At 34.7% G+C, this 26,137-nt stretch overlaps 1 protein-coding gene across 2 annotated transcripts; it reads left to right on the top strand.

Moving 5' to 3' along the window:
• The first annotated feature begins 409 nt into the window (after positions 1-409).
• LOC136034847 (ubiquitin-conjugating enzyme E2 T-like) lies at positions 410-25,640 on the top strand. 2 transcript variants are annotated; one of them, XM_065716311.1, is made up of 5 exons: positions 410-559; positions 12,129-12,198; positions 18,152-18,356; positions 22,406-22,483; positions 25,461-25,640. In XM_065716311.1, the coding sequence occupies exons 1-5, from the start codon at positions 412-414 to the stop codon at positions 25,512-25,514; spliced, it is 555 nt and encodes a 184-aa protein (XP_065572383.1). In that variant the 5' UTR covers positions 410-411; the 3' UTR covers positions 25,515-25,640. The 2 variants fall into 2 exon arrangements, with proteins under 2 accessions (XP_065572383.1, XP_065572384.1); XM_065716312.1 differs by lacking the exon at positions 410-559 and adding an exon at positions 9,278-9,385.
• The last annotated feature ends 497 nt before the right edge of the window (positions 25,641-26,137 follow it).

Here is a 26,137-nt window from a genome sequence, read left to right as displayed (position 1 = left end):
CAACCAGTAGGTTGGGCTGGTCTCGTCTAGGATAGGTTCACCTGAACTGTATGGCTTCTCTACAGGCCTTTCAAAAAAAACTAAAACACCTTTGAAATTATGTTAATATTTTAGAAAAGTGTATTTTTTTTACTCTAAAATTTGAAAATAACAATAGGCTACCTGTAATTCAATAATATGACTGGTATTTTTCAAAAATGATTAATTTCTTTCTATAGCATTCAGTTTAATCAAAGTTCAACTTGTTGGAGTTTTCCAAGCATTTTCTAGACAAATCTCACAACAAACTTTGATTCTTCTTCAAAACTGCGACCAATTGAAGGGTCTACTATCTAGAATAAAAGCTCTTTAGTTTTCCATAGTCTGTATAGTTTTTTGCTGTTTCGCTGACAACCATATTTTCCTGGATTAATGTTTACGCAGCAAATTCAATTTGAATTAAACATGGCGCAAAAACTACCCAGAATCAAAAAAGAGATGTCTACGCTCCAATTGAACCCACCTGAGGGAATTTCTTGCTGGTTCAAAGATGGAAATGATTTTACTCATTTAAAAGCAGGTCTGAATTGTTGACTTTAACTTTTTTGTAGTGACAAAATTCTTTTAACCTAGGATGAATTTATGTACCAGTTTAGGCTAAGCTATTTATCCTTGCCTAATAGCTTTTATCAAATTATTTAAACCTCAAAGTCCACAATGCAATCATAAGAACATCTATTGAGCTGTATATTTTTACATTATGTGTTGTTTTGGTTTTAACTCAAGCCTAAGTTCTTTAATCATAGGCTACTAGGCTGGAGAGAAAGAGAGAGATTTTTGGTAAATATGGTGGAGTGAGAATTAGGCTAAGAACTAGGAAGTAGACATACCTTTGAGTTTGCATTACATCCTGAATCCAAATATAACATTCATTTCTGTGGGAAGTGATCTTTACCCCCACCCCATAATGTGCAAATAGGATACCCCAAATTGTATAGGCTATATAACCTAACCCCAACCTATATATTTGTACATTAGGGAGTGGGTTTAAAATTTATATCTGTTACAAATGAATGTTATATTTAGATTCAAGATGCAATTCTGACTCTAAGGGTATGTTTCTTCTTAGCTAGGCCAGTTAATTTAAAATCCTCTACATGTACCAGAGTTTATCTTTAATCCTATTACTCTTAATTTATAGTAAGGTGAAGGTATAGATAAGAGGCTATTGAGAAGGAAACATGTTAAAAAAAAAACAATTCCTATTTCATAACGTGCAGAATAATAATAGCAATAAAATTCTAGTTTAGCTGCTTTTGGCTATCTTGGGAAGAGGTTTGATCAGGAAAATAAAACTTTCAGGGATAGATTTACAGACTAAACTATGTCCTAGGAAGGTATTTTGAATAATTATCTCCATTCCTTCTCCCTCTATAAGGCACTGACCTTACATGACCTTTAAAATCTGTCTGTTATAAAAGTCCAACCCAACAAAAATAGATCTTCTGGTCAAATGAGACTGAAAAATTGAGAGAAGGTCTATGAAAAAGCTTGGCAACACATTTTGCATACAGCCCTGGTATACTTTACCTTGTAAATATTGAGGAGTTCATATTATTGACCTACAAATAAAGTGAAAATACCACTAGATACCATTTTTCATGCTCTTTCTGACTATAATAATTGTTTTTCTTAAACATTCATTTTAGGCCTTTTTTGGACCTTTGAAAAGAATAATTTCTTTCTATGTTTTTTGATGTAAAAACAGTTAAAAACTGGTTTCAAACTTACTATTTCACTATAAAATCCGTTTTTTTTTAAGTTATATGATCTGCTAGCATTGATTTGTCACAATTAAGTTAGATAAAAAATCCAAAACAATTTCTCCATCTTTCCTTCTGCCATGTTTCTTCTGATGGCTTTGATATTTTAATATGAACTGCTCAATGTTTACCCTTTACCCCCAACCCCCCTAATGTGCAAATATATAGCCTAGCCCAAATTATATATTTCCAATACATTCACCTACCTGTCACTCTTTTTACTCTGGTTCTTGTTCTGTCACAATTGATTCAATTTATAGGTACATAGGTTTAAACAACCTGTGGGAGAATACATTATAAATATCTAACTTGGGCTATATGTTTGCACATTAGGGAGGGGGGTAAAGTATAGCAGGGCTGTCTGCAAAATGTATCAGCTACAATTATTCTGCATATTATTTAGAGAACATTGTTTTCTTAACATGTTTCCTTCTCAATAACCCATAATTTAGACCTTTACCTGAAGTAAAGGCCAGCCAGATTTTATCACATATTAGTAGCAAGCTCTTTTGTTAAGGAATTTGCTGTAGAATAGACTTTACTCTTTTATTATTATAGTGTTTCTCAGAAGAAGCCTTCTTGCAAATTGACTAGCTTAGCTTACAAGCTTCCTTAAAAGTAAGTAATTTAATTTGTGATGCAAAATCCTACTACCTTAACTCACACTTTGGAGTAATATTAAGGTCCATACATGGTCTGTTTTGTTCCATTGATGGCAGTGTAATGTAACACAACTGTTAAGGGCCCAGTGACATGCTTTGAGAGAGATTTGCTGGAGAGATGCAATTTAAGCCCACTTGGTATTGGTGAACACAAGGTGGGTATGATACATAAGGACCATTCTCTAGTGGTTTAGAGCTGACACTACTGCACAACAGTAACTTTGGATAGAGTGTGCAAGATGCTTGGGAATGACAAGTGGCATCAACCTCCTGGCAACACACTCTCATGAAAAACTTGGATTAATAATCAGTAGGTGGCTGATGGGACAAAGAGTCCTACTAGTATTTCCATGGCTTGTTGCTCTATTCTTTGTCAAGTCTGGACCTGAAGGATACAGTTGTGGGTGCAGTCACCATTTTATCTTGATGGCTGTTTCAGTCATTAATGACATTTTCAGCAAAGTAGTTGTGTTGTATTTGTGGGTTTGGTGGTTTCCTACAGGTTGCGCCACTGTTATGGGGGGAGGGGGTTTGTTCAAGAAATGAAGTTACAGGGAGATTATTCTACAGAGGATTGTTGGGGTTTTATTACTGCAAGGTAACTGGGACTTTCTTTGATCTTGGTAGCTTAATACCAATATGTGATATGGGATATTCAAATCTAAATATGGGAGCTAAGTAGCCAATAGAATAAGAAGGCTCTGTAAATAATCCCCTATGATCTTGGAGACAGAATCATCTCAGTGATGTCCAGGTCTCCTGAGTTGTATACTTTCCCTTGGGAGCATTCCAATAGACAAGAGGAACTGTACCTGATACCTTGGCTCATAGACAAAAGATGATTATTTGACAATAATTTTATTTTTGTACTAACATACAACTTCAGTGATTGCTAGCTGAGTGGCATGCATCTATGCCAAAACTAAACTGAATACTCCCCTGGCTTCCAGGGCTATGTTATATCCAGAATCAATCCAGATTTCTAAATTGAGAACTGGGTAGATTGACCCTGTTCTTTTCAAAACACAACACATGGTCTAGCTTCCTCTCAAAAGAGTTACTTTATAATGAGGATTTTCACCTCTAGTTTGTTGACCAAACCAGTAGTAAAAGTTTGGATTCTATTTGGCTTATTCAAAAGTTACATTTTTTTAATCTAATTTGATAGTTTAAAAAGTATCATTTTTCACTTGCTGTAAAACTTGTGCCAAAAATCACAAATCCTATGGAATGATGAATTTTAACTTTGAAACCTTTAGACATTTAAAAGATTCTTATTTTGAAACTTTCTAAAGAGAACAAATGATGGATTTGATTCTGAGTTTTGTAGGGCAGGGGGGGGGGGGGTTGCTGGTTTGTATGTCACATCTTCACAGTATGTTAACAAAGTTTTTGCAAATGGTCTCTTGTATGATGCTGACTTGCATTTTTTTGTGAAGAGAATATTGTTTGGTTGGCTATTATATTTGTAGGTCAGCATCATGTCACCATACCAGCATCTGAAGATGAGTGTTGGGAGTTGTAGGTGCTTCAGGCTCTTACTGTATGGCATGTTTAGCAGGCCATTTATGCGTTTTGTGGTATGCCTTTGAACACCTTCAACTAGGCTAATATCATTTTTATAGGATATCATTTTTATAGGAGGGGTAGGTAAGGTGTGTCCTTACCTACAACAGCCTTATGCAGCCTCAGGAAGACAGACTGAGAGCAACTGGTCCATATTAGCAAACCAAGATTAGAATTTGCTCTTAGTACTGCTGATTGCCAGTGTTCATGGAATTTAAGTTGGCTGTCTACTATAACACCCAAATCTCTTTCATCATGGTTAGTTTGCAGCTGGATGTAAGACTGTGACCCTTTATCAAGCATCATATATTTATGGCATAGGTTATTGTCACCAAAGTGGAGTTAAACTCTAACAGCCAATCACTTACCCAGGTTTGGATTTCCAGGATATTGGACTGTAGGCTTTGTTGGTCTGCTGGTCCAAAGATCTTGGAATCATCAGCATAGAGTGTAATGTTACAGGTCACTTCCTTTGTCATATCACCGATGTAAATGAGAAAGAGGGTAGGCCCCAAAACCATACCCTGAGAGACACCACCGATGACTTCAGTGGAGATATATCTTCAAAGAGATGGTTTTGTCTCTTAGGTGAGTTATGGCTAATCATGTAAATTCAATAAATCAGGAAAAAGAATAGTAAGACGAATATACTGACATTACAACCAGTGAAGTATTGACCTGCCAAGATGTAAAACCTCATCCTATCCTGATTAGTTTAGCAGTTTTAGCAATTAGGTGGGCTTCCCCTTCCTTGACCCTCACTCTTTATGCTAAGGTTTGACTTTTTGTCCCATTTTCTTAAGAGAGACTGCTCAAACACTGTTGAATTTGAGTATAATGTGTTTTTAAAGAACTTTAAACCTTTTGTGGAAAGAGTGAGGGCTTAGGAAGGGCAATCCCCCTCATGTATGGAGAAATTTATGATCGTTTTAACCTTTAATCTTGCTCTTTACTTTCATTTGATAAAACTTTTTTATTTAATTTTTCACGAAAATTAATAAAAATAAGCTTTCCAACAAAGATATAATACCAATTTCACTGGTAAAACTAAGCTAATTTGGACCAGAGAGACAGAGAGCCTCAAGAACAAAGCCAGATTAAGAGCAAACTCTTGGGGGGGAGAGTATGATAAGGGTGCCAATAATTGACCAAATTAACAAGTTTATTTAAAAAAGGTGAAAAAAGAGAAAAAACAAATGAGGGTGCCAGAAAAATCTTGGAAGGGGGACCGTGCCCCCTGGATCCCACCCCTGCTCAAGACCATGAACCTTCAAGTTAAAAAAAAATTCTTTTGAGTATCTATTTTGCTAGTGGCAAACATGTTGATTTTGCTTGATTCAAATATTTAAAATAAATATTTTAAATAAGCCTTCCATTCTGTTTGATTATGAAAAAATTAAAAAAGAGTGTTGAAATTCTCCACAATTACAGAAACATCACCACATAAACCTAAATTTATTTTAGGGGTGGGATCTTTTATGGTTGGGGAAAATTTAGAAACGTACAAAAAAAAAACAACAAAAAAACAGACCTTGCATGTTATCAAAAATGCTGACAGTCTCAAGATTTGAGGTCACTTCACAGAACTTTTTTTGCATTTAATTAGTTCATAAGCTTGACAAACTTATATTTCCGGGGATAATCTGTTCTTTCCCATTTAAGATGAATAGTCAAATTGACCCCTGACACTACACTAGCCAGTTCTCCAACCAGTTGCTAAAAAAAGAGAGTTTTCATGGAAACACCCATTGCATATGCTATACAATGAATCGTATAAAAATACAATTCAAATAAATACTCTTAGCCATTAAATGTAGCATTAGATAGGATCTGCAGTGGAAGCTAAGAACGTAGCAAAAAAGGCATTTCAAAGACATCCATCAATGAGCACTGCAATTGAATGTAAATGTAGCTCAGCAAAAGTAAAAAAAAACATGTTTATAGGCCAAAAGAGAGGCATGGGAAAAATTTATGACTAACATAGATCATCAAACTGCAGTATCTAAAATTCACCAATATGTTAGCAAGATGAACGGCAAGAGAATGACACTTGATGATCGCAAATATGAAATAAAACACCAGGGTCGACTAATAACTTCTGATTTCCTAAAAGCTGATATTTTTGCAAACACATTCATGAAAAAACCTCTAGACAGTATTTTGCCAAATCCACCTGTATGTGTCCTCCCTTCTGTAGCACAACATAAGAAGTCGTTAATGTTACCTTTTTCGTTATCTGAGTTACAGACAGCTATTGAAAAATGCAACTTAAATTCAGCCCCAGGATATGATGAGATACACATCAAATGGTTGATTGAAACACCTGACATTTTTCAAGCTAAGCTCCTGGAAGTATGTAACAACACATGGACAGAAGGGAAATTTCCTACCCCCTGGAAAATTGCACTTATTTACCCAATCCTCAAACCTGGAAAACCACCAGAAGATCCTGTATCTTACAGACCAATATCAGTTCTCCACACAATGGGCAAAATATTTGAGCGAATGATTTTAAGGAGATTAGAATAGTTTGCAGAGGTAAATCAAATAATACCCCAATCTCAGACAGGTTTTAGAAAGAGTCATAGTGCAATGGACAACATAACCAGAATAGAAACAGATATGACAGATGCTTTACAGGATGGCGAAGTTGGTATTGCTGTATTGTTTGATTGGACAGATGCATATGGGAATGTAAAACGTAAAAAGTTACAAGAAATTATGCATAATAAAAATTTTCCACCTCTGGTGATCTCAATTATAAGGGATTTATTATGTGATTGTTCCTTTCAAGTACAGATTAATGAAATACTGTCTGTAAGAAAGCAAGTTGAAGATGGTCTCCCACAAGGAACTGTCATAAGCCCTCTTTTATTTACACTATATATTTCTGAACTAAAACTTAGAAGCCAGTCAAAACATGGAGAATTTGCTGACGATCTCCTTGTGTGGAACAGACATAAAAACATAACTTTACTCCAAAACATCATTCAGGAAGACATATATGATGTGTGCCTGTTTTCTAAAGCTTTTGGACTGCCCATTTCTATACCAAAAACAAAAGCAATTGTGTTCCATAAGCGACAAGTAACCCTTCCGAAACCCTTAAGGATAGAGGAGAGTGAGATAGTCTATGAGCCGTCAGTTTGGCTACTGGGCATGATTCTTGATTCTCGTTTAAAATGGCAACCATATTTAATGATGTTAAGAATGACAATTTTAAAACGGCTAACCATCCTCAAACGACTTGCAGGATCTAAATGGGGATCTTCACCAAAGTTGATTATTGACTTTTACAAAATGTATATTCGATCTAAATTGGAATATGGCATACAATTTCTTACAAACATTCCAGTTACTTTGTTCAATACCCTTGAGACACTCCAAAATTCAGCCATCAGAATTGCTTTGGGGTCCACAAACATACTGCAGTGGTTAAGCTCAAAGAACTTCCTGGACTACCTGCTCTGAAAGACAGGGCTACTATGCAGAGAAACTGCTACTTCACAAAAATACAAACATATGGCAAAATCCATGCAGTTTTTCCCTCCACTTTTGGAAATCCTTCTAAGCTCCAACACCTACTATCTTCTTTTAGCCAGTATCTAAAAGATTACCCAAATTGGAAAAATGAACAGGCGGATAGTTACCCTTTTCCAAAATCTCCACAATGGGAAATGGTGGCTCCTGAATGTCATCTTCAGTTAGTTTCTAAAGACAAGTCACATTATTCAGATCAGTATGTCTGTCAACTCTTTGCTAATAAGACATCCTCACACTTTCCTGAACATATTCTAGCCTTCACGGATGGTTCAGTAAAAGGATCAAGAGCAGGAGCAGGGGTGTGTATTCCTCATGTTTCCTTGAATATATCAGCAACTCTTCCATCCCACACTTAAATTACGTCAGCAGAGTTATTTGCTATACATAAAGCACTTGAAACTATGGCCAGACTAAACCTTTTGTCAAAGAAAGTGTTAATCCTTACAGATTAAAATTCTGCAATTCAATTAATAGGAAAAATAAATTATGAGGCTGCTGATTCAGATTTGAAATTAATAAGAGATGATCTACAAAGATTAAATAAATGTGGTATTTTTGTTTGCTTCCAGCATATTCCTAGTCATAAAGGACTGATTCATAACGTGACTGCTGATAGGCTAGCAAATGAAGCAGCAAATATTGACCCCCAACCAGAATCTAAATTGGGGAACCTACGAGATATTATGAAACGCCGTGGACAAATAAAGTGTCTACCATATCGGAATTCCCCATTTCGTTCTAGAGAAGACACAGTGTGGTACTATAGACTGAAATCAGGATATCTTTTTCTGAATTCTGTCCAATTTCAATGGAATTTATATCATTCTCCACTATGCAGGTGGTGTTTAACAACAGAGGAAACTCCCCAACACATATTTTTTGATTGCCATATACTTGCACCCGAAACTAATAAGATTAAGATAATTTGTAAAAAACTAAAGATTAAAGAAATGTTTGACTCCGTCATTAGCTTACAACTACCTCCTAATACTGAAAGGCCAATCTATAGGGTGATGATCCAAATTATGAAAAAGACAATGGAAAACGAGCTAATTTATTAATGAAGGTCTACTGTTCAGAAGAGAGCGAGATTGAGTAGGAAGAGCCGTATTGGTACCAGCCGGCCTCTTGGCCTTAAACTGCTGGGGACAGGCAGCTCAAGTACTCGCACTTCCCACAAACCAAACAGAAGAGAAGAGAGGATGAAAAAGAAGGATTGCTAGTGCCATCTTGAAGTCAAAGGGGTGAAAGGACTATGCAGTCTGTATACCCTCATACAAATTCTGGAATTGGATCTCAATTTTGCCATCTATTTTCATTAAACCTATAATTTATTCACCTTTTTGGCTAATTTAGGAATCTAATTGGTAAAATTGCTGTATTTACTAACTGAGAACAAGATTTTGACAGGTCAAGATCTCAGTGTTGCCTTGTAAGTACTTTTGTCATCTTGTTATGTCATTACATTCATCTCATTCATCAAATTTAAATAAATAGCTACTAGGACAAAGCACTAGTAGCTTTGTATCAAGTATCAAGCATCATAGTATCAAGCGATACTGTTCTGGCTCAGTGAATAATGACTAAGTGACACCCAAGCAAGCTAGTGATCATAGAAGGCACAGAACAACTGAGTGATACGAACGCATATGACCTATTGGTCGAACGCGTCAAACCCCAAACAACAACAACAACAACAAGCACTGCAGTTATTCCTGAGAATAGGATGTTTCATGTTGTTATCTGATAAATTCTATTCTTTTCATTTATTGAATTTGAATGAGCAAAGTGCATTAGATTCTTCTAAAATTGGTAATTTTGAACAAAAATTCAAGTTTTGCTTAGATTTCAGTTCAAGATCTGTGAGTAACTTGGCCATGGCTTGTAATCCAGGGGAGCTTTTCTAAAGCCAAACTTCAGAAAAAAAGCGATTTTCAAATAAGTAAGTGCTCTAAAACAAGTAAGTGGTCAGTCTGCATAGAATCTTGAAAGTCTGCAGGGATTGGCTAATATTAGAAACTTCATATACTTTTCTGGGCTATAGAGCCATTCCTGACAGTTTCATTTACTCAACTGAACAACTTTCAAAAATAGCAAAAAGGTTACTATAGTTTAACTGTTGTATTCTAACATAACACCACGGTATCTTTCCCTCAGATTTTATCCCCAAACAACGTGCAAGGTTTATTGGAGGGGCCAGCCCCTAGGCTGATAGAAATAAATGCAAAACGTATGGTATGAGAGAATGTTTGTCCCAGATTTCATGAACAAGTACAGTTTTACCCTTTAATAAATTGTTATTTATTGTTTTTCTTATCTATATGTTATATTGACTGATGATTTTATGATGTCAACCATAATTGGGCAATGGCTTTTTGACAATGGAAAGTGGATTTTAGGAATAAATGATATGATATTTAAGCTAAAGAAGGTTTAGCTCTCAAAAACATCAAATTTTGTTAAATAAAAATATGAGAGAGGAAATTTTTGTTTAAAAAAAGTGGCCTGTATTTGTTCGTTCTTCATACTAGATTGAATATGCCCGGATAAATTAGTCTCAGTTCTAAACTGCTGTACAGCATAGTCAGACTACTGGCATAAAAAAGCAAACAAAACGATGTGTATGCTCTTTAAAAAGTTATTTTCACCCCCTCCCCTTGCAAAAAACCTTTTATTTAGATTTCCCACTTTGTGTCAAAACAGGATATATTCTCTTAAAAGATCTCAAACCGACTGAACTCTGGTTTTGAAAGTACTTGTGGGGAAATATTTGCTTGAGCTATTCGTTTTCATAACCTCACTAATAGCCTGATTAGCTAGATGTTATGCACAGTTACCAACTAATAAAATAAGATTATATCATTGGCAAGTTTCATTGCAAGAAAAAGGGCCTGTGTTTGTGTGTCAAAAATGAAATAAATACAACAAAGACAAGTTAATCTTTATTTCAAAATATAGCCTAAACCTCAGAGTGCAGAACTTCAGATGAATTATTTTGTTAGTTTTTCATTAGAAACTCCACTTACGTTTGGGTTTGAAATAAAATGATGACTGCCAGTAAATTTTAAAAATTTATCTTGAGTTTCCACTCGTTGGGAATCTTTAGTAAATATTGTATGGTAGAGATAAAGTCTTAAATTACAAGTCTCAGAAATTAAATTTGTACCACTTTTGTTTATGAAGATACAGTTTCTATATGACCAGTTGTTCTTTGACTGAACAGCAATATCAAAAGGAACTAATACAAAATCTAAATACTTACTTTGCAAAAGACAGTAAATAGAAATAATCTTCCAAATAACCATACATTGAAAGTGAAACAAAAAAGAAATAGAACAAAGTTTTAATGTCTTCTGAAATTTAGACACCTTAACGCCTTTTTGAATTTCACCCATTATATATGCTTAGAGTCTAGCATTGGTCATCATGCTAAATTGTGTTTTTCAGCACATATATATATATATGAGAACATTCTTAGGTATGTTTAGTCAAAGAATATAGGCAACTTGAAAGAGCAGAAACTGAGACTAATGTCTGCCAAAATGCCACCAACGGCATCTAGTGTTGATATTTCTTAGCATTTTTCAAGCTGATTTAATTGTGTTTTTCTCAGAAGTCAGGCATTTATTACTAATGTAATTTTGATCTATTATTAAAGAAAAAATGCCAAGAAACACCAGACGCTAGATAGCATTAGTGTTTTTGTGTGAAGACTAGTGCTGGTTTCCACTTTTATAGGTTACCAATACTCTTTGTACTTAGTTTCGACTTGCAAGTCAAAATCTTTGATTCCCTGAAAAAAGACCCTGGACTGTACTAAACACAATAAACCTTGGGTTTTGTCATGCTTGCATACAGGGTAATGGGCAAATGTCAGTTTTCTATTTTGTTAATGGGTAGCAGCCCAAATTTATAAAGTAAAAAAGTATATAAAGTCCAACTATACAGTATATATATACATATATATATATATATATATATATATATATATATATATATATATATATATATATATATATATATATATATACATATATATATATATATATATATATATATATATACATATATATATATATATATATATATATATATATATATATATATATATATATATATATATATATATATATATATATATATATAGCAAAATATACAAAGTGCAACATTTTGTAATATATTACATCATGATCATACTTTTCTGGCATACGGACTTTTCCTGATCTGTGACTCTCTTAGAATTACTTTTTTTGCTCTGTGTCTGAAATCATATCTATAAGCTTGATCTGCCCTGTTTCACATATTTTATTTAGGAAGGATTAAAAACTGTATTACTATTACACTGCTCCAGTGGTACAAGGACATTGTATTCAACAATTTCAAAGTGTACAACTTTCTCTTTTTAGTGCTCTTGATGTGTTACTATAGTAATTTTGTGAGAATTCATCAGCAATTTTGTAATTACTGTAATTTCTTTAGTAAATTTTTCAGAATTAAGCTAATTTTTTTAGAATTAATTATTGCAATACTTTTTGAATATAATTTTTGTTTTCAGTAATTGCTGGGTTAATTGGTACTCCATATCAAGGAGGGAAGTTTGATATAGAAATCACCATCCCAGAAAGGTGGGTAACCAAGTAATAATCATATTTTAGCTGAAGAAAACAATATGTAACCTACTTTTATTATTACTAGACCAAGGACATGGGCTGGGACAGTGGCTTCGATTCACGATTTTTTTTTTTTGGGGGGGGGGGAGGGGGCAAAATGTCTTTTTCCAAAATCAAATAGGTGACAAATGGAGAAACGCCAAAAAGACTTTTCGAAATCTAGGGAGGGGGAATTGAGGGGGCGCGTGTCTCCTGGCTTCCTCCCAATTGACTCTCCCCCAGACTTTGAAAAATATCTTCTTATTTCTAATTTGTAGCTATTTTCTATTTTATCTTGACTAACTAGTTGTTTTTACCCCCCTGTCCCCTACAATCCTTGCCTCTGCAACATTTTCGCCACTGTTGGAGTGCATATTTTTCATACGTTTTTTTTAAAGAAAAAGACAGAGGGTTAAGCCCATGCAAGGATTTATGGGAGCTATCGCTGTCATGTTTATTTCAAAAACTCTACCCCTCCTTCCGCCTACCCCGCTGTTGTAGTAAGATTTAAATATGCCATTTATGTTAATTAATAATTTACTGAGAGTGAATAGGCTTGAATGTAATTCTACTTCACCTGCTTAAGGTTGTATTACCTAATAAGCTACTCACAGGTACTCAAAATTCTTAAGGAACCTACTCTTGTGTGTTTTCCAATAAGCTACAACCTTTTTTTTTGAGAAATGTGTAGAAAACTTTAAATTGGTTACAGTATCACCAAAAATTCACTTAGCTCAAAACTGATGTGTTACCTCAAGGATACCGAGGAACATTATAGTATAGTATATTGGAAAAAAAAAACACAGGACCATGGCCACAAAATTAAAAGAAAAAAATATAAGAAGTAACTGAGGTTCCTAATTTGAGTTTCACTAATACTAGTACTACTACTAACAACTCACCACAGCACCAAGCTGCCTGAGGCCAACACAGTTACATACACTCCTTTTCTGTCCCAATCTGTTTGAAGCCTTCATCTTTACACCCTCTCAGGAAGTTCCCATTTCCCTTAATTCTTTTTTTATGATATCCTACCAGTCCAACATTGGACGACCTGCTTTCCGCTTAGCCCTAGACGGTTGGCCAAACAGGACCATCTGTGAATCTCAATCTTATATCCTATAATATAGGTGAATTCTTATATGTATGATTCCTAAAGTCATCATCTGACGCTATATGCACTATTAACAATGCTGCATTTCAATTTTCACATTTCCCTATCGTCCTGAGCTGTCATACCAACTTTATCGAAGTTGAAGCCATCACGAGAGCTGATGAAGTTTGTTTCCTAGGGACTCGTTCCTCTCCATATATATCTTGAAGTTCCCATCTCAGTTGGATATATTAATATAATTATAATGTTATTTATTACCCAAATACATCAAAAAGATAAATAGTGGAATAAAAAATTCAGAAAAAAGAGCAAAAAACAAAATTATGACACAAATGCTAATAAAATTAACGCCAACAGCCTATTGTGTTGCTTAGTCAGCTTCTAAATAATATTTGACAGTTGCAACTTTTTCACTATTTCTTACTTCTGACACCAATCAGAAATCATTTTATTAATATCAAGTCACTATTACAAGCGTAAAAAAGTTATTCAGCCCAAGAAGCTTTGCTTGTTATGGGCTATACAACACAACCATAGAGCACTAAAAGAATCAGAAATGATACCCTAAATCAAACAATACATGTGAAATAAAGATGAAGGAGAATAAACACTACCATTCAGTAAAAAAAAAGAAAAAAAAAAAAAAAAAAAAAAAAAAAAAAAAAAAAAAAAAGTAGCAATTATAGTAATATCGTTTCCATAAGTCAGGGTGATTGGCTCCTGTACGTCTCTCATACGGTATAGGGTCCTGAAATTAACAATGTCACTCTTCTGGCTGTTAAGAGCCATACCATTTGACCATCACCAATCCTTTACTTTATCAAGAAGACCTTCAACTATGGAAGTGAGAGATGGCAGGTCCACCGCTGCAATGAAAGAGTTACTGTCATCAGCAAAAAGAACAGGGTGAACATGGGGGTGAAGACCATCAACAAGATCGTTAATGTAGATTAAAAAACAAAAGTGGTCTGAGTACAGAGCCCTATGGGACACCTTTCAATATTGGCAGAATAGAGGAAGAAGTATCATTAACCGAAATACACTGAGATCTCCCTGATAGATAAGACCTTAACCAGAGAGGAAACTGTTATTTACACTAACGGAGGAATCCCATGGTGCCAATAAAGTTAATAAACTATGTTTTTCACATGGCTTCGTTGGCTTTATTGCTGTCAGAAAAAAGTTTAACATTATTCAACTTTTTCAAAAAAGTCAGTAAAGCTCAGCCAATACTAGATGACTTTTGGAAAATTTCAAATGGACTACAAGAAGCCTTAAGATAGATAGTCGTGAAGCTGGATAATTACTCATTTCTGTAGTTATGGAATAACCCACATTATGTAATATATTAAACTCATGATGACTGTACATTTAATTGTGTGTACTTGTTCAAGTATTTTGCTTGATAAAATAGTAGTGATTAGACTTAAAAAAATCTCTGATCAAGACTATGTTATTAAAAGGAAAAAAAAATCTAAGGAAGATGATTTTCTCAGCTGTATGTCTCATTAGTTCAAGTTATTTGCTACAACATATTGTTCTAAAGTCAAAAAAGTAAAATTTATGTCTGGGAAATTTCATGGTATGACACCATTTATGGTATGGTATCTTTATCCAACTATATAAGTTTTATCAAGTTCAGTCTTACCCATCTAAAGTTACGATTCTGAGAAAATTTGCTTTATTTTCGAAAAAAGGGGAAACACCCCTGAAAAATCATAGAATCATACTGTTGAAGTTTCAAGCTCCTCTCTGCAAAAATGTAGAATTTTGTATTATTTGCCAGAAGAAAGATCATGGATGCGTGTTTGTTTGTTTTCTTTTTCCTCAAGGGTGATCGTATCAACCCAGTGGTCCTAAAGTATCGTAAGAGGGCTCATTCGAATAAAAGTTTTAGCGCCCTTTTTAAGTGACCAAATAAATTGGAGGTCAAATGGGGCCCACTCCCACGCTCATTTTTCCCAGAGCCAGCGGATCAAAATTTTGAGATAGCCATTTTGTTCAGCATAGTCGAAAAATATAATAACTATGTCTTTAAGGATGAATCAAACCCCCACAGTCCCGGGGGAAGGGCCGCTATTTGTGAACTTTGCCCATCGTTTACATATAGTTTAGGTTTTTGCAAAGCATACAGACGTTTTCAAGGGTAATTTTGTCTGGGAGGGTCGGGGAGAGGGGGTTACGTGAGAAGATCTTTCCATGGAGGAATTTTTCGTGGGTGAAGGGAATTTTATACTAAGAGACACCAGACTTCCCAGCATTATTTAAAAACCGGTCAGAAATTAAACAAAAAAAAAGTGTCTTCAACTGGAAGTAAGGAGCAACATTAAAACTTAAAACAAACAGAAATTATCACGTATATGACTGGGTTCTTCCCCTCGTCTATACCTTGCTCTTTACGCTGAAGTTTGTCTTGGTACTTTCAAACGAGCTATTTATTCTAATTAAACGGCCTTTCAAACAGTTCGTGGTAACGAACTGTAGTAAGGAGCGACCTGGCTCAATAGTTACCGAAACTCTAAAAAATAGGATATTGATACCAACAGCTACATCAAAAGAATTGCATTTTAATGCTGATTTTAAATATATAAGTTTCATCAGTTTAGTCTTACCCATCAAAAGTTACGAGCCTGAGAAAATTTGCCTAATTTTAGAAAATAGGGGGAAACAACCCCTAAAAGTCATAGAATTTTAACGAAAATCACACCATCAGATTCAGCATATCAGAAAACCATACTGTAGAAGTTTCAAGCTCCTATCTATGAAAATGTGGAATTTTGTATTTTTTTTGCCAGAAGGCAGATCACGGATGCGTGTTTATTTTTTTTTCCCAGGGGTGATCGTATCGTCCCAGTGGTCCTAGAGTCATGCAAGAGGGATCATTCTAATGGAAATGGAAAGTTCTAGTGCCCTGTTTAAGTGAAAAAAAAATTGGAGGGCACCTAGGCCCCCTCCCATGCTAACCATTTTCCCAAAGTCACCGGATCAAAATTCTGAGATAGCCATTTTATTCAGCGTAGTCGAAAAACCTTATAACTATGTCTCTGGGGACGACTTACTCCCCCACAGTCCCCGTGGGAGGGGCTACAAGTTACAAATTTTAACCAGTGCTTATATATAGTAATGGTGATTGCGAAGTGTACAGACGTTTTCAGGGGGATTTTTTGGTTTGGGGGAGTGGTTGAGAAGAGGGGGATATGTTGGAAAAACTTTCCATGGAGGAATTTGTAATAGGGGAAGAAAATTTCCATGAAGGGAGCGCAGGATTTTCTAGCATTATTAAAAAAAAACAATGAAAAAAGAAATATGAAAAAGTTTTTTCAACTGAAAGTAAGGAGCAGCATTAAAACTTAAAACGAACATAAATTATTACGCATATGAGGGGCTCATCTCCTCCTAATATTTCGCTCTTTACGCTAAAGTATTTCTGGTAATTTCAACTCTTTATTCTATGGCTTTTGTGATTCAGGGGTCATTCTTTAGAAATTGGGACAATATTTAAGCTTTATTGTAAAGAGCGAGGTATTGACGAGGGAATAACCCCCCCCCCCCATATACGTAATAAAAACATGAGAATACAGAAGTTCGTTACGTAAGCTAATTTGTAAGTTACTCATATCTTTTATTAATAAAAACATTAGTAAAAAATTAAAAGTTCTAGTTGCCTTTTTAAGTAACCAAAAATTCGGAGGGCAACTAGGCCTCCTCCTCCGCTCCCTTTTTTATCAAAATCATTCGATCAGAACTATGAGAAAGCCATTTAGCCAAAAAAATAAATATGCAAATTTCGTTTTAATTATTCGTCTGCGGAGAGCCAAAATCAAAACATGCATTGATTCAAAAATGTTCAGAAATTAAGTAAAAAAAAACAAGTTTTTTTTAACTGAAAGTAAGGAGCGACTTTAAAACTTAAAAAGAACAGAAATTACTTCGTAATTCGTAATGAAAGGGGCTGCCTCTCATCAACGCCCCGTTCTTTACGCTAAAGTTTTTTACTGTTTTAAAAAGTAGAGTTAAGAGAAAGAGTCAAACTTTAGCGTTCGTAATAAGTTTTAACGTCGCTCCTTACTTTCAGTTAAAAAAAACTAGTTTTTTTTATTTAATGTGATTCAGGGGCCATTCTTAAGGAATTGGAAAAAAATTCGAACTTTAGCGTAAAGAGTGAGGTATTGAATAGGGGAAGAACCCCCTCTTATACGTAATAACTTCTGTTCGTTTTAAGTGTTAATGTGCTCGTTAACTCGAGTAAACTTTAAGATTTGGTTGATTTGGAGAAAGCTGTAGAGAAAAGTGTAGCTTTGAGAGGTTAGGAAAATTTACAGTAAGCTGTACGAAAAATGTGGTTGAAGCCCGCGGGCTATAAGGAGAGAAAGGTTGAGGTGCCCAAGACACGTTTTGCATATAAAGAATGACAGATTACCAAAGATTATCCTTGTTGGCCAACCATCGAGGGCCAAACGAAAAGCAGGTCATCCCTGAAAGGGGTGGGGGGATGTCTCAACGAGAGATTTAGCAGATTGAAGTATTGAGCAGATTGGGATAGAGGAAGAGCTTCAATGAAGAGAGATGTTACAGTTGTAAATTACGAGGAAGGAGAATGGGATCCCCTCTTGATATAAAAATGGGAGTCATTTATCGCACCTAAGGCCTTCTTCTCTAAGCTCCATCATCTACCTATTGTCCCGCATAAGAATTTTGTCGAATTCAATGCTTTTACTATTGCTGCATTTCTATTACAAGTCTTTAAGTAACAAAATAAGCAATAACACAATGTATTATTTATTTTTATTAAATTATTTATTAATTTATTCCTAGATATCCGTTTGAGGCACCTGGTGTTCGTTTTACTACCCCAGTATACCATCCAAACATTGATAATAGGGGAAGAATCTGTATGGATTTGCTGAAGTCTCAGCCTACTGGGACTTGGAAACCAACTATTCATCTGTCTCATTTACTAATTTCAGTTCAACTGCTTCTATCGGAACCAAACCCAAATGATCCCTTAATGCCAGAAATAGTGAGTTTGTTTTTATTATTCGTTTAAAGTGGTGTAAATCCATTTTTAGTGGGGTTCACCATTATTTGTATCATGTTCAGAACTTGAGAGCCTTTTATGATATAATGCATTTTCTAAAGAGTTTCAATTAGTCTGTAGTAGGTTGTTTGCTACAAGGTGCTTTTTTACAAGCGTACTTTATAAAAACAGCCATTCTAGGCAATTCAGCCATTTGTCCTAGCTGATTGGTTAGCACGTTAGACTTGAGACCCTTTGCTCGTGAGGACAGGGGTTCGAGTCCTGGTGCCGATGGTTGTTTGGTTGGAACGGGGGTCAGTGGCGTGACTCCGTAAGCTCAGCGAAAGTTGAACTCTACTTGAACTTTCTGGCTGAATGACCATGAAACGGAGATCAACCGCCGGTAGAGATTGTAAAATCCAATGCCGTATTCTCTTTTTTCATTCTTGAGTTACGATTAGTTTCATTGTCCCTGTTTTTATGAAGTTCTTTTATTTAAGTTGGTCTGTGAAGGTCAAAGAAGTGTAAGCATTGAATCTAATAATCAGTGCTTCACCCACTCCTCTTGGCGCAATTGTTTTGAAATTCTTTGCACGCGTTGATTTCTGATGGAAATGCATTATAGAAGATAATGACCAAGGCTCAGATCTACAAAGATATCACTCTTAGAAATGTGAAGGCCATTCAAAATGTGAATTGGCTAATACCGAAATACTATAGAGAAATTTGTACAGTAAGATTATCCCCTATCTCAACCTTTAGACAAAGCCGGATTGAGATACTCCTCCTCCGGAGAGCATATAAACAAAAAGAAAAATAAGTGATATTAGATGTTTTCATGAGTGGGTAAGCGTGTGTCATCTGTATTCACAGCCAGGAAAAGAAAAAGGACAAATTGGGCGTCTAGGGGCTAAGGAAGAATACAATACGTTGAAGAGATAAAAAAGGAGAATAATTGGAATGGCTGTAATATTGCAAAAGGTAAAGATAACATTGGTTTAAGAATGGAAAGAAAAACAAAAGAATGAATTTATAAGGATAATCAAGGTAAAGATAAGTTTTAGTTGAAAAGTGCCATACTATGATGACATTTGATTAGGAAATTTGGCGCTTCGCATTGATATTTCAGTTCCATAGTTTTATCAATTTTTTCTCTAAGGGAATTTATGTGGTCGGCAAGAATGCAGACTCGCAGCTAAATTAAATTTAGTCACTTCCTTTTTCACACGTGTTTATTGATATTGGTTTGGTTTTTGTTGTCTGTAGCATTGGGGACCTCACTAAGGAGATAATCAAATACTAGCTTTTAAAACTTTTGCCTCTTTGTTCAAAAAAGGAGATAATCAAATATTTAAACTACTAAAACTAAAATAATTGCTTACTAGTTTATTTTCCTTGATAGGGATTTTTGTTGATTTCACGATTCTTAAATTTAACTTCGTAAAATGCACTTGTGCGCAAAACTATCGTATAAATTGTTAAAGGAGGAAGTCCTTGAATCCAGCTTCCCAGTTCAGGTCTTTGCATTCAAGTTAAGTTTAATGGCGTAAAAAATCACACCAATTGGACAAATTTTTCCGGAAGTCATGAGGATGTTTCGTAGCGTTATGAACAAAACTTCATTCTTTTTTGCAACTTTTGAGAAACCAAGAGGATTCCAATCCTTAAAACTGAGAATCGTTGTAAGTCCATGAGCTGCCAAATAACGGTGTCTTATTCGGATAATGGTGTCTTATTCAGATAACGGTGTCTTATCCGGCTCTACAGCCAGATAAGACAAAGATATTTAAAAGAAGAAAAGGGCAATATAAAACCCTGTTAGTTACCGCTCAAAAGCATAAGTGAAGTTTCTTAGAAAGTGAAGCTAATTATGCCAAGACAGCTAAAACGAAAACTGAATGCAAAGAATCAAAAGAAAAAGAAAAACAAGAAGTTCAACCCTCTGCCAATCTCCAAGTAGAAAATTCTAGACATGCACATTATTAAAATCATTTGTCTTGGCATCTGTAGAAGTCTTTTGTTAGTCATATTAAAGCTGAATAATTAAACTACAGCAAATTAGGCAAGCAAGGCCATTGGTGGATCTAGTGAGGGGCCATACCCCCCCCCCTCTCTGGCTCCAGACATGCCCTCGACAAAAAAGTGCGATTGGCAACTGACAATAAATTTGGTAACTAGAATCGTTAAAATAATTTTAACACAATTCTGAAATATTCCAAGTTTATACCAAAGCACTTCGCTGGCTCACCCCATTTCTTTCTGCTTTTGCAATCATGAATATAAAAATTCTCACCACTGTTCATTGGCCGAGAAATATACACTGGATCGTTGATTGGAGAGAAAATGGGAGGTGCTTTTATACGCACAGAGACTGTATTAGAAAAATATTTTTTGGAAGATGAACGTACTGGTTAAATTTCTCTACAGCGTGCCGAAATTCAGCTAGCATTAATTTGAGCCAATCAAATTTTCATAGAATTCGATCATCTTTTAAGCTGATTTATCTATAGTTCGAATCCTTAGCAAATTTTTGAATTCTTATGTAAATGTTTGATTTTGTTACCTTATGGCTCGGAAAATCTTACCATATTTTGGCTCTTATAATTTAAAAGACATTTGTGTCCGCTTTTATCAAATCGAAATTCATTTCCACCAAGGATTTTTACGTAAAAATAAAGGATAACCCTGAAACTTTAAAAGACACAAATTACTCTAAATAGAACAGAGGACTGCCGCTTCCCCAACCCTACACTTTTTACGGTAAATTTTAACTTTTGATTCATGGAAAGCTTGTTTGAAAGTAACACTTGCACTCAGGTGGTACTTGCACAGATTTGATTTGTCGTCTGCTATTCAATATCACATTAATATTAAACAGTTGAAAATATGTTATATTTAAAATCCGTTAGTTGCTAAAATGCAGGTGATTTAGCACATTCAGTTTCTATGCATGAAAAATTGGGGGGGGGGAAGGCATTCTAAGAAAATCCATAGAGTGCTGCGGGATTTTGTATGATTTGCATAATTTACCTATTCCATGATTTTTTGGCGAATTCGTGGCAGGGTTGTAAACGTATTTATGTGTACGCACTTAGAGTAGCGCTCCTACAGACAAGTTTTTGAATGAGCCTGAGAGACCATGGGTTTGGTCTTACTAAACGATAAATCCAAGTGGAGAATACACAGTGGTAAATTACCGTGGCTACACGGTACAAAATCTAAGTAATGTACCTGATTATTATAACGCCAAATTAATTCTACTTACTATGCAGTTGTAAATCGAATTTTTTTCCGCTGTAATCAGAAATTTCACCTGAATCTCTTTCTAAATATATTTTGTTTTGCTCTTTCAGAATTGTTACGTAATTCTGTCTGTAGCTTTCTAGTTCCTTTGCATTCTTTCATTGTCAATTTAATTTCCCCTCTTTAACGATCAATTTGACTTGACTATCAGTCGTGAACTACAATCTATTTGTCGCCTGTTTTGAAATCTTGCTCTCTTTCAAAACGTGAATTGGTAGTCTTTATGAGGATTTTGGGTAAGTTTGTAAATTTGCTGAAAGAATATTCACACTAAAGCAAGAATATCCATCCTCCCCCACATTAGCTGTAATGGTTCGGTTAAAGTCCAACCAGTTTTTTCGGTAGCTTTGGCAAAGCCATGGCTATGCCTGAGAGGCCATGGGTATGGCTTTACCAAGCGATAAATCCAAGGGAAGGGTACACAACGGTAAATTACCCTATACGGTGGAAAATCCAAGGGTGGTTACCTTGATTAGCTCTAAACTTTGCAAAACTAGTCTTACAAATTTAGCCCTGTTCGGGTAAGTTCTAAACATTCCTTTTTTTTCTGTTGAACCCTCTAAAAGATGATCTACGGGTCAAGAATAAGCCCTGTAGACCGCCCATTTTTTTTTCTTGAACCGTTTTTGAGCTTTTATTTATCTGATTACCTATCTATTCATTTTTATTTATTCATTTTTCATTCATTTTTATTCATTCTTTATCTATTAATTTTTGAAGTTTAAAGTTCTGGCTGGATTTTCTTATAGGCTGAAGAATTTTTAAAAAATCGTGAGAAATTCAATGCGACTGCCAGATCATGGACTGCAGAGCACGCGACAAAAAGCGTAAGTTCTTTTTTAACTGTTTTGTTTGTATTTATCTAGATCACAGCAATCCAATCTATTCTGTTCTTTAGTTTATTTTTTTCTGTACACCTAAAGTCAGAATAGTTTCGCTTGTTTTTGTATCCTCAGGCATGAGGCTTCCGACGGGATTATTATTCTCTAGTATATGGGATTTTATGGTAAAATACCTGTAATATAATTTATTTATTTGTAATACACCTTATATAATTTATTGTCAAAGGCTAAGCATTAAGCACACCATTGTTTTTGCAAAGAGAACACTTAAAAAGTGATTATGGCTTCAGGTTGGTAGTACTAGGGTTTAGGTATTCAAAAGTGCGACTATTGTTTGGGTTGAAGGATTACAAGAGGGTGCAGAAAGATGCAGTCAAGAGGAAAACTAGTAGGCGAGAATATCAGCTTAAAAATTTTAAAAATTTTTACTGGCGAATTTGACTTATCAATTATTGATGATGGTTTCCATGGAGACACTAATTTCCTACCCCCCTTCCCACCCCGAAAAAGGAAAATCTGTCAAAAATTAACATCTATAAGGAAATTGCCTAGTAAAACTTGACGAAGAAGTAAGTTAGGCTACTCTGTGATAGCTCCGTGAATTTGCGGAGCTTCTTCTCTGGTGGAAATACAAAAAGATTATATTGCCATCTATTTTACAGCGTGGTGATCTCTCTAAAAAATGTAGATGACCCCTGTTTTGTTTACTTTTACCGTGAAGTTACTTTCATCTTTCAAATCTGTGCTGCTGTTTACTTAAGCCCTTTTAACTCAAGTTCTTTGTTAAGCAAGATTTTGAAGCACCCTCAAACCAGAGACTACTTAATTAAAAACTCCCATAGAGTGCATATTCATTGGGTAGTCATGGTTACAGCGATAGGTGCAACCTAGTAAAGAACAAACCACAGCCTAGAACAACAAGGATTCTAGAAAACAGTGATATATGACTTGTATTAGATTCCTTTTCTATTTGCGCTTGCATACTAATTTGGCTAATACCAAAAAAGAAGAGACCAATCTTTCATTTAAAAATAAATCTTAATTTCTTTAAAGCTTTGTTGCAAAAAATTGGAATGTGGAAAGTGATGGCGCACTGTGGCAAAAATCCCATGTTTTGTAAATTGATAGAAATTGAGAATTAGATCCAAATTACGACATTTGACATATCTAAAGACGCGTGTATGTTGAATGTCAGGCTATTCACCTTCCTGATTAGGGCTATAGCTCTTCTTTTTTATATTATTGCTGCCCTGCCGGGAAAATGCTCAGTGTATTTTGTTTGGCTAAAAACTAATAGTAGCCCTATACAGTTTGTTAAGTGCTCCTTCGAAAGTAAATCTAGCTGTACAGACTTTAGTCACAAAAAGTACTTCTATCTTAAGTGGCAATGCTCTTAGGGCAGTAAATAACTATTCCGAGAACGGATAGGCTTGGGAAATCGAGCATTTTATTATTGGACTTTATATTTCACGAATCCTTTTATGCTAAAATTCAACTCCTTGGTCCTTTGCCCTAAGAAGATGCAGCCCCTCCTTTATGCGCATAAAATGTGGAAAAAATCAAAGAAAGGATATGACATTGGTGGTATTTATCAATAAATAATATCTTATCTACGCACCTATTGAATGTCAAGCTTGTGTCTCTTCTCTGGCATCCGTACCTGGTGAGGGCATGCAGAGTAACCCTTGTGGCTTCATCCCTCGGAGATCGTCTTGCTCGGGAAACATTAAGAATTATATTAGAAATCTATGAATAAAATTCAATCGAAATCTATATCAATAGAAATAGAGTCAAAGAATCAAAAGATCAAATCAAAAGAAATATATATCAAAATATATATCAAATATTTATATCAAATATAATTAAATATATATATATATATATATATATATATACATATATATATATATATATATATATATATATATATATATATATATATATATATATATATATATATATATATATATATATATATATATATCAAATATCAAATATATATCAAAAGAAATATATCAAAATAAATAGAATATCAATAGAAATAGAAAAAGAAATCTATGAATTCTAGAAATCTATGAATGAATATGTTAGAAAATCTATGAATATGAAACGGCTGTTATGGCAGTCATAGTGATGCAAAATATAATAAATAGAAAGTGAAGGGGTATTGAGATTCAAAAGATATCATTTCTGACTAAGAAGAATACGCATTCGAAAAATAGAAGCAATTGAAAAGGAGAATATATATTAGAAAGGCCCTGTGATTGCTACACAAAAGAACATGGACTGGAAATATATCTTTCTTTTAGCCCCCCCCCCTTGTCTGAAAATTTCTTGTTTTACCAGAGAATGCTAAGCTACTATTTCTGAATGTGATTTTTTTTCCGATTTGTATACGCATTTACGCTCGATTTTTTTCTGGGGGAAGGGGGAAATAAAAACTAAAAGAAAATGTCATTTGATAATTTCAGTAAGAAGGGCTCAGATATTCCAGAAATTTAGGATTCCGGGGAGGGGGGCATCCGAGGCCCCTGTTCGGGAGCAAAAATTGATTTAGGAACACTTTTTTTTTCTTTTTTTTTTACTGATTTAAATAGCTAGATCCAAGCTAAAATATAGAAACTATTGAAGGTGAAGTTTTAGTGATAGCCTATAAAAATGTCCTTTCTTGTGGTTATAGCTTTTATGCTTTAGTCGAAAATAGGTGATTTTGCTGGAAGTTTCGGCTTCTCTTATTTTACAAAAGAGAAGGAAAACTAAATCAGGATAAGGATGACTAGGCACGTACGTATTTTTGACTGGAAACCCTCCTCAAAGTGACGAGATTCTTACTGGCTAAGCCAAAATAGTGTCAGAATGGAGTTATAAACAAATAACCTGTAAACAGTATTCTTTTTTTTTGTAATTTTGTAGATAATTTGTTTCACCTCAACCAAAATTTTATCAAAGATTTTCTTTGTAGCGTCACCTAGAAAAAGGCTTGGAAGAACCGGATTCCAAACGACGCAAAGTTTAAGTGAGTTATCTAATATCTATGCCTTTACTTCTTATTTTTTATTGACGCTTTAAAATCATTCTTTTTCGACGTCTTTAATGCAAAATATGTTTTGAATAGGAATAAAATATTATTTTATAATGTCTACCTCGTTATTATTATCTTCTAATGGTAGAAAAGTAAGAAACGCTAAAATAGAAATAAATTGGTGTTTTGCCATTAAGGGTTTTAACGATGGGGTGAGGTGGCGCCGTTGAGAGTAGTATACTGGTCATTGTGGCTACTGATGAGTATTGGTCGTCGGATTGACACTTTTGTGGAGATGTTTCCCGATTACGTGTCCATAGATTACGAGTCCACAATCCGAGTCCATTAGAAGTTTTCCGAATCTGTTGTCATAGCTTCTAATGAGTCGTTCAGTCTAGAGCCAACAGTGTCAAAGCAAGAAGAGATAAAATGGAAATAAAGGGTCCTCAAAACTGTTTGCTTTCAAAACCTTCCTAAAGAATTATAATTTATTGTTTTTAATAAGCCCAAACACTCGAATTTGGAAAAAAAAAGTTACAAAACAATATACCTTAACGTCGTTGTGTAAAAAGGTGGGATTTTTTTATTTAATTTTGATACGATATTTGCAAAAATTT

Source organism: Artemia franciscana, chromosome 13 (genome assembly GCF_032884065.1).
Source record: "Artemia franciscana chromosome 13, ASM3288406v1, whole genome shotgun sequence".
NCBI classification, from domain to species: domain Eukaryota; kingdom Metazoa; phylum Arthropoda; class Branchiopoda; order Anostraca; family Artemiidae; genus Artemia; species Artemia franciscana.
Note: the sequence above shows the minus strand (reverse complement) of the source record. Positions and strands in the feature narration are given on the sequence as shown.